We start from the raw sequence: 11133 nt of genomic DNA, 5'->3' as shown, positions 1-11133 counted from the left end.
ATCGTCGAGGCAGCCTATATTATATGTATATGTGCTGTGTACACATAATATTATTATATACACCTTTATATTATATAGCTGGTACATATATAATATGTATAAGTATAGTTACACTTTTGTTCCATCTCACCGTTCTTTATTTTTTAATGTCAAAACATTTTTCGATTAGCTTGTGTGCGCATATGTATTATAAAAGGTAGTAAGTATACACACATAATATATATATAAGTGTATATATACATGTATAGCTACCAACTACTGTTTGTTGTGAGTACAATATATACCTATATATATAATATAATATATATTATATATGCGCTTTCAAAACTATAAAATAATAGAATCTGTCATATAAGCCACTCAGTAGTAAATCAAAATGTGTTTTAGGGTACAATTTAATGCTTGTAAAAAAAAAAAAACAACAAAATAAAAGGAAACTGTAACCGCTTTGTTCAATTGCCCCCGTATATAGAGTAAGTATACATATATGTATAGATGATGCATTTATTTTTTTATTTTTCGCTCGCCCCTTTTCAATTCCGGCATACAATAATGTTCCTGCTCGGATATATACATATATATATAGTACATAGGTACGAGGTACTTTTATGTGTATATAATTTAATACAGGCAAATATATACGACTGGAGCGCATATGTATTATATAATGTATAGGTAAATCGATGGCGTGCGTGTAATGTAAGTGTGCACACACACTTAAAGACAATTCGCACATATATTTTAAGCAAAAAAAAAAAATGTATATAATAATGTTTATAGTTATTCATACCTTATTATATTCGTACATAATATTATTTGGGTAGGTATTATAGGTACTAAACATATATATTATTATAATGATGAATAATTCTTAAGATATCTAAAATATATTTATATATATATATATATATATCATTATAATTTAATAACAGATATTGAATAATATATAGTTTAGCTGAATACCTATTTAAAATTGAATATTGATAACCAAATATCAATAATTGTTCCAGTATGGCGATTCATAGCTAGGTAGATAATTCAATGTATAGTTGTTTTTGGCTGGATATTATAATGTAATAAACAAAATATATAATATAGTTACCTTCAAACCGGATTATATGTAAAAACAAATGAAACGTTAAAACAGATTAACGTAAACATAGTATACGGATAAATATTTGATGTTATATAGTTCATATATATATATAATGTACCATATAATGCAGTTTCGTATTTTAATTTATTGTGATTTTAATGGATTTCCAACAGATTATAACGTTTCCTTTTAATTTTCATGACTTAATTTAAATATATAGTTTTAATTTATGTCTATACCTCTATTCATGAAAATATTTCTCGTGTATATATACCTATACTATATATAATAATTTATATGATTTTACATGAATTTTGAAATTGTCTATTGATTATATACCTACGCGCCTTTACGGTTATTACGGGCATAAATATTATACTCAAAACACAATTTAAACAATTGGGCTTGTCAGATCAATACTATATTTATTGAGCTCTATATAATATGTAATATTATAAGTATTGTTTGAAGTTTTATTGGTGTCATGAAGCGTAGTTTATTTTACTTTCTAATCTATTTATTTGTTCTCATTTATCGATATTCATAATTGTAATTTGTATAACCCGTAAAGTATTTTTAGAATATCAATACATATTATAGTATAAGCATCATTATTATTTAACTTATACTAATATGTTTATTACTAAAAATATTAATAAATGGTAAAAACATATTTGGTGTACCTATTTGAAAAAAAAATGATTTAAGTTTAACTTAAAATTAATTTTAAATATATATTATTGTTACTCCTTTAAACGGTATAATAAAATATAGACAACTATAAATTAAAACGATTCGATTCTGGAGCATTCTGTGTATTATATAATAATTCATTACCATAAAAAAAAAAAAATCAACTATAACAGTTTATAAAATATAACATTATACAATTAGTTGCAAAAGTAATATTTTTAATTCACTAGGTTAAACGTAGTTAATGTCTGTCTTAAATGAGTTTGAATAAATAATACCCTGAAAGAATTTGCAGCACATTTATTCAAATATAAATAATATAGGTACATCAAAAACCAATTAATTGAAAATAATTAAATCTCAAAGTTATTATATAGTCAATAGATTTTTATATGCTTGTAGCTAGTATATTATATAGATATATAGGAGAGCAAGGAAATATATATATATATATGAACACACCAGGAACCATACAATGTTACAGCGATAATGACTTTTGTTTTAAGCGTAGATCGCCCTATTTATTTTCTTTTTATCAGTCAACCGACCGCGGTATCCGACCATGTGCGAATAATTAATTGTTGATAAGTCTGTTCGTTAAACATGATGCTATATTTAAGTAAAAATCGTTAAATTTAAATAAGACATTTCTAAACAGAAAAAATTAACTACATAATAGGTATATTATATTACACATAGAGCGTTATACCTTTACGAATTAAACTTGTTATGTGCTAACTATCCGTGTGTATAGTGTACCTATCTATACACTATTAATTAATAAAAAGGTAGGTATATCTACATTTTAAATAGATGAATTATTCAATTATTGTGCACATAACGTAACGCTAGTATCTCTACTTAAATGATTCATAGACAATAGACTTTATAAATATATATAGGTATATAGGTACATATTTTCTTATTATATATACCTACACACGTATTCATTTGTATATATAATCATTTTTTACTAACAAATAGAAATTTTATTCAAATATTGCGTGTTTAACGAAATCGCGATTTAAGTGCAAACCATAGAATATAATAGAGTATTATATACATATATCAGTAATATATTATTCATAGTTTATTAGTTTATAAAAATTCTTTTATAGATATTTATCTTTTTTGTAAATATTAATTATAATAAAAATACAATAATGTTTTTTTAAATAAACCTATATAATATGAATATAATATACTTATATAATATTATAATAGATCAATTCAATATTGTTTTAGCTAAAATGTGTATCATTCAAATAATATTATTTTTTGTGTTTTTTCGCTGATAATATATACATATAATATACTTATGACATAACAATATTATAGACTCATCATCATTTGAGGAAGGATTTAGGTTGTTTAGGATTATTGGAGCATCATATGGGGAAGACAAGCGTTTACGTCATATATATAGGCGGTACATAAATATAATATGTACAATGATGAATATTTAGTATATATTATCTAATATTTTAATATTTAATCTATGTACGCACACACACACACATATATATATATATATAAATAGCCGTATTTGAAATTGACAAAAAAAAACCAGATTTGGCGTTTTATTATTTTTAGTAACATTTTTTTACGTTTTCACGCATAGCCACTGTAATTTACTATATATAATATATTATTATAAATATACGTATAATATAATATATGTACATAGCACATTATAAATATGTATACGAACATTAATTCGCGCCTATAGGTATATTTCTGAGTAAAGTAGTCGTACCTACAACCTACCTATACATAAAATGATAAATATATTATGATATATGTATTATATACCTATAATAATATTCATCATGTATATGAGATATAATAATTATTATAGGCTACCGTAGTTTCAGTGTACTTGTTTAATAGACGTATCATTGTTGATGTAAAGACAAAATACATACATTTGGCCCGCGTATCGTACGCAAATATTTTATTTATTGTAGACGAATACTCGGGTATATACGTATATTTCGATGAAGCAATAGTACACGGTAGGTATGTGCGTATACCTATATACAATGCGCTGTACACAGGCCTTTTAAAAATAATATAAAAGCGTATTATTTATTTTTTCCATTTATATATAATAATATATAGAATATCCGTTGCGGGGCGGGCTCGGGCAAAAATCGATTTAGACACGAAAACTCTGTGTGCGCGCGTTAATTTTTTCCAATTCACTATGTACAATATTTGACCCATTTCTTTGGCCGTCGGTCCGCGTCCGTCCGCGTCCGTTCGCCGGCGCCCACGCGAGGGGTGCGATTTTCGCGCGCGCGGCGAGTTGCGGTCGAGTGGTGTGCGGTGGGAGCGCGGCGCGCAATGCTGCACAAGGTGCTCCGCGGGGAGTTTGTTGCTGCGGTTGGCGGTGGGGAGGGCGGAGGGGAGGACACAAAGGGGTTGGACACACGAGCGATACTTTTGCCATACAAAAGTAAACGGCGCGCGAACAGCGAGAGACAGAGTTATATATGTACTATTATTATTATTATTATTATTATTATTATACTATGCTGCAGTACGCGGGTGTGAGTGCGAGCGAGAGGCGAATTCGCACACAAACACACGTGGCCGCGCGCGCGCAGACACATATTTTATACAATATAATATTATATACGTTTGCAGCGCGGAAGAACGAACGCGGCGCAAAAGGAAAAATGGGTAAAAAAAAATATAATAATAATAATAGTAATCATAAAAACGAAGAAATATTATGCATCACACACGCGCGTGTGTTTGTGTGTGTGTGCGATGTGCGGAGCGGAGACAGTCAGAGTCGTCGTCGTCGTCGTCGTCGTCGCTGCCGCCGCCGTATCGCTAAAGCGGTGGCGGATGGGGGCGGAGCTCTGGGGCGCCGGCCGCGCGGGACGGGGTTCAGCGTCGGTGGGCGGCACCGTGGCGGCCGCGGTCGGCCAATGGCGCGTGGCCGGCGCGGTGGGGGAAATTCGGCGAGCGCGAACGCGGCGGCCAACGCGACGACGACGACGACGGCGGTAGCAGCAGCAGCAGCAACAGCAGCAGCAGCAGAAGCAGCCGCAGACGGCCGCGCCCGCAACAGTCGCGTTCCAACCGTACCGCCGCCCGGTCGCAAACCGCCGCCCGGCACACACCGCACGCAAACAGTGTAGAAAAAAATAATATCGAAATCATTTTACACACATATACACTCGCACGCGTATAATTTCTTTTTCGCGTGTGTGTCCGCGTGATCCGGTGCCGCCGCAGGTATAAGGGGGAATCGTTTTGGTGTCGTCGAATTTTTTTTTACCGTTTTTCCGCGCATGTCGACGGTCTGCTGTATTGCCGTTGACTCGATCCGGAAACCGACCGCCGTTGAATATCCGTTTCCGCGCACCCGCGCGAGTGCAGTGATTCCAACAACAGTATTGCGACCATCGCCGTTGCAGTGTGCGTTTGTTCTCATATGTTTATGTACATTTTCACGTCGTACAGTATAATATATTACATAGGTATATGCGCGTAGGCACACCGGTCGTACTGTAAAGACTGCAACGATTCGTTTCGCATTGCAAGGACCGCAGTCGCCGTCCGCGTAATTGAGCGCGATAGAGCGCGAACCTCGGCACATCATCATCATCGGTGCAGCATCGACATGATCATGGATTCGTCAAATGCCGGCGCGGAATCCACCGGCTCCGGCAGCGACCGCAGCAGCAACGTGTCGACCAGCCCACCACCGCCGTCGTCCACGTCGTCCCAGCAGCAGCAGCAGCTCCAACAACAGCAAATACAGCAAATGCAACAGCAACCGGCCACGGGCCCGTCATCAGTGGGCGGCGGTAGCAGCGTGGGTGGCAACAAGGACGGCAGTCCCAGGGACGAGCGGGGCAACAGCCCCATGATGAACCTCATCAACACTTCACAGCACCACGCCATCATCACGCCAACGCGTGGACTCAGCCCGCCGGTGCCGCAGAGCGCGCCGCCGGTGGTGCCGGCTCCGGTGTCGTCCATGAGCTCGCTCGCGTCCCGCATACCCATGGGACTGTTCAACTCGCTGGTGCACCACTCGTCGCCGCTCGATCTGATGGCCATGGCCCATCACCACCAACAGCAACAGCAACAGCAGCAGCAGCAACAGCAACACACGTCGTTGCAGCAGCAACAGCAGCAGCAGCAGCAACACCCGCCGCGGTCGTACAACAGCCCGCCGCCGATCAGCAGCACCGACCCGGCCGCCAACGAGTGCAAGTTGGTCGAGTACCGCGGTCAGAAAGTGGCCGCGTTCATGATAGCCGGCGACACGATGCTGTGCTTGCCGCAGGCGTTCGAGCTGTTCCTCAAACATTTGGTCGGCGGCCTGCACACTGTCTACACCAAACTCAAGCGGCTCGACATCGTACCGCTCGTGTGCAACGTCGAACAGGTACGCATACTCCGCGGCATGGGCGCCATACAGCCGGGCGTGAACAGGTGCAAGCTGCTCTCGTGCAAGGACTTCGACACGCTATACAGAGACTGCACGACCGCCAGGTAAGGACTTTATATGATATGATATTATATAATTATTATACGGCTAAATCGTAACAGCTACTGTAATGATATATGTTTATAAAACTATTGGCGATGACGATGATTTAGGTTCACACCTATATATATATATATATATATAAACTCCTATAATATATTATTATATACATACACGTTCATTGGTAACTGAATTTGGAACATATGGAAATATATTTCAATGTAACCAATTATATTCGGTATAATAGTTGAACTCACCGGGTATAATATAGAAGTCATCTGATTTAGGTATATTCAAAGGTACGTTGTAGATGCGTTTGGGGATTTTCGAGGATTTATATATTTATGTTTCACGTGTACCGCGAATATAATATTATAAAGGACTTTAACGCGTTTGCCTTTGCGATGTTCGAATGCGCACACATATATTTATATATATATATATATATATTAGTATAATAGGTATATTGTGGGCGGATTCTTTAAATTTGACCCCATGCTCATTCTTTCCGGTTAATACCTCTAATTTCTCATAGGGCGCAACCCTATAATTTTCTATTATCTGTATAGGCATAAATGAATCCAAAAGGCGCGATGCAGACAAATTGCGTTTCCTGTGCATGACACGAGTGCCTGTACATAAAGTTATTCTAATACCTATGTATTATGTAGATGGACATACGTATAAATCTTCACGAAACGCTTTCGAAAATTATGACTAAACACCCGGCTCGAGACAGCCGTATAGACCGGCTAATATACACGTAACCCCGTAATTGACGGTTTTAAAACTATCTAAATGCAATACAAACTGAATTTATATTACATGGGAATGGTATATAATATATATATATGTACCTATACGAAAAACAATACGAAATAATCGTAAAAGCTCATCGCGTATAGAATTACCCACAGTTTTCGCGTGTAAATAATATACGCGCCGACGATTTTCCCCCTTTAATACACTGTAGAAGAGCAGCTTTTGGGGTCGGAAAACACGTGTTGCATTTACAGACAAACCCCGACGACAATCGCATTTATAAAACCCTTGACAGATTTTATTATACCCAAACGGAAACACCGTCCGTGAATCGTATTCGTCCCATTTATTTTCACTTATTCGAATCGCACGTGTACACAATAAACACCTATACAGATGACATATACACTGAAAGGTGCCTATATCACTGTACAGTTAAAATCACATATGTTTCGATAATATAAATAGGTACTTATAGGCATTAAATTTATTGCACCGACCCTATTATAGGTATATTGTTTTTAAATATGTTATTAAATAATGGACAAAATCAGTCACATATAATCATTCATAGGTTAAATATTTATGTATATGTAATTGTACATCGCGCACTGAAACTTTTCAGTTTTCCAACACGTAACGTGTATTTATTGGTAGAATTATTTATATTCATAGCTAGTGTACCTATGCGTATTTTTTAACGGGTTTTAACGTGGCTATTATAGTCGTATACTCAATAATATATTATGGGCCTAGGTAAATAAAAAATTATATCCACCGCAATCGTGAAAAACTTACCAAATATGGCACCTATAAAATATAATATATGTAGGTAGGTAGATGCCGAGTCTATACAATCGTATAGCAGTTCTGACTGGCAAAAAATTATAAGAGATATAGGTATTAAAATACATATATACATTATAGGAGTAGGAATATATACTAACACGGGAGTGTTCGGTGGAGTTTATATAATATATACCAATGCATATATAGTCGGTCATAGGTAAAAAAATTGTCGAGTGGTAGGGTACTATTTATATATGTATATAATATATAGGTACACACTTCCACAATATGGGGTCGCTGTTGCACAATAAGGGGGAAATAGCATTCTAAAGGGTTATTTGCCAGTAGAGAAATACATTGTTACAAAGGAATAAAATATACATATATATATACATTTTATATGTATTAACTACATCGGGGAGGAAATGTATATATTATTATATATGTGTGCGCGCGCGTATGAATAACAATAAAATTGCGCTGGATCACGCGATCGACGAGCGCATGCTATAGATCAATTAAGCAAAACGCGCGGGGAAAATATATAAATCCTAGGGACTTATATTGTGCCCACCCTTAAAATGAGGTGGCATATATTACTTACTATATTCCACTTACATACATTTATATTTGTATACCGCACGAATACTATATCCAAATCGTTGTTATTATTTTACTATAGTTTTGTTGCAATAACATATATATAACTAAAAATAAAAATAAATTAACGCTAAACAACGCCTATTCCACATGGGCTGTACGGTTTTGTATTTTTCTTGATTCATTTTTCACGAGTGTACCTATATATAACTGCACCTATATTCAGAAAAAAACCATTGTAGCTTCCATAAAGTTAAAATAAACCATGAAAACATTGTTTCATTTCGATTTTTTTTAAATCATAATCTGTAACCACTATAATAATGTTAAATATTAAAAAAAAAAATCTGAATCAAACGCTTTTTTTATAATAATAGGTTAAATTTCTACATCAAACTTCTAAATTAAAAAAAATACAACATTTCAGTTTTAAACATTAAAACAAATCTGCATAATATGTAGATACCTAATGTACATATCTACTACATATTATAGTACTTGTATATTTAGATGACCTAATGTATAAACGACGCGTGCAGTTTATATAGGTATAGTATTAGGTTGTGTAAGATATATTATTTTGTTTAAGCATATATATATATATAGTTTTAATTAACAATTAGCCAACTATTATCGTACAATACTATATGTACCTATATACGCATATAGTTCGTTCCTAAACGGTTACCTTTAATGAGTGTTTTATGATAAGTTTTCTGCAACAATGGCCACCTAGATATTATATTATTATTTTGTAGTATCAAATTAACTTTGCAATGATCTCAAGGTAAACATTAATAAGAATGCGCGAGTTATACGTTTATTAATTATTTCACATGGGCTGTTAAATTATATTATATAGGTACGTAATTATTTTACACACAAGAAGTACCTACACGTTTATCGTAAAAATATTTTATATTTTAATTTACTTCTACTGATACTATAAAGGTATCAGCATGTACCTATTTATGTATTCAGAATAAGTACGTTGGAAACTACATATATACATACATATATATATATTTATGTGTATTTGTTTTGTATTAAATAATATTATCACGCACATTAAAAAATAAATGATGTTCAAAGACGTACGAACAAAAGACGAGTCCGTTTGACAGTGGTATACCCGATATATACGTTATTTAATAAATTACTTACGTAACTAATGCCAGTAACTATAATAGCCACACATTTTCATTTTATTCAAGTTCATACGCGTCAATCCGACGATTGAAACGCGTCATCGCGTCTCGTGGTTTCGGTGCAGTTAACATCAGGCGTCTGCAGAGTAGACTTGTTTTAAATGGTTTTACAATAATTTAACGCAAATGCGAGTATAAATACCTACATAATATGTATATACATATACAATATAGGTATTAAAATAAGTAACCATGTAGGGCTTTGCATGGGTTTACGTACTCACGCGTTTATTAGGTATAATATATATAGGTGAATGATTATTATTATTATTTTTTAAAATTAGCAGCTACAAATCGGATATAATTTAAAAACACTTCCTGGAGATAATTCTTATTATTGCAGTTCAAGAGTACAGAGTTTAACAAATTTGCAAAATTTTAGAATAGAAATCATCTATTACAATAGATATAGTACAAAACGATATTATGATAATATTATGTTAATTGTTATTAGTAAAACGCTCGATCATAATCAAAATAGAAGTTTTAAACTTTGTCGCAGGAGTAGGACTTAAACATACAATCTATAAGACTAAGTTTAATTTAAAATTACGCGATTTTAAGATCTATCGAAACGTGTTTTAATAACACGATGACTTTTATTTAATTAAAGGTAGTGATTTCCCACATAATTTTTCTAAAAATTCCGAACAGTCAACTATTTTATCTATTTTATTGATAAACTTTTATATAGGTACTATATATATTTTAAATCATAGCAATGTGCGCCTAACTTTTTAGTGTCTCAATTATTTATATATTACCTATATATTAATTATAATATATCGCAGTACTTAAATAATAAATAATAAAATATAATCGGTATATTATGGTGTTAACGTTACTGTTACAAGCCATCTTTAGACGCAACGATTTCAAGACTAATTTGTGTTAGATTAATTATCAAAATTATTATTATTGGTGATTAGGTACCTGATTATTATTGCACATAATAATATTATAACCAATTCGTAAACGGTACACCTCACCTACGCACGTGTGTGTACACTGCTGTGGGTTCATAATGTTATATTATATTATACCTATGTAGGATCCACCGCTTTTTTACCGGACGCAACAGAGACTGTTTAGGACCCGTAGCCCGTTACAAACAGCCGGTGTAACGTTTCGATAATCACAGAAATACGATATTTTTCTTCTTCTTTTAAGCCACTTTTTTTTTTAAACGACGAAGATATTAATATATGGGTAGGTACATTGTTTTCTGCATATCAAGTATAGGTACATGAATTATGATTTATTATAATTTAATATAATAATACTATACATTGTAATAAGAGTGAAACATTTGATTTTGATTCGCATATTTTTATTATTATTACAATTAGGTACCTGTGTAGATGTATTGATCTAATAATTAACTGTAAACCGTTTCCGGCGAGCTCATTTATTATTTTATATAGGTACCTCCTAACGTGCGCTATGCGTGCAGTTAATATTTAATTAAAACG

General features: G+C 33.8%; 1 protein-coding gene across 2 annotated transcripts in view; it reads left to right on the top strand.

Moving 5' to 3' along the window:
* The first annotated feature begins 4863 nt into the window (after positions 1 to 4863).
* Positions 4864 to 11133, top strand: part of LOC113556491 (dachshund homolog 2) — a 120375-nt gene continuing 114105 nt past the window's right edge. For both annotated transcript variants that reach the window (XM_026961469.1, XM_026961461.1), the window contains exon 1: positions 4864 to 6307. In XM_026961469.1, coding sequence (XP_026817270.1) covers positions 5427 to 6307 — 881 coding nt within the window. In that variant the 5' untranslated portion in view covers positions 4864 to 5426. The remainder of the gene's footprint in view (positions 6308 to 11133) is intronic.

The sequence above is a fragment of the Rhopalosiphum maidis genome, chromosome 1, assembly GCF_003676215.2.
Source record: "Rhopalosiphum maidis isolate BTI-1 chromosome 1, ASM367621v3, whole genome shotgun sequence".
Classification (NCBI taxonomy): Eukaryota; Metazoa; Arthropoda; class Insecta; order Hemiptera; family Aphididae; genus Rhopalosiphum; species Rhopalosiphum maidis.
Note: the sequence above shows the minus strand (reverse complement) of the source record. Positions and strands in the feature narration are given on the sequence as shown.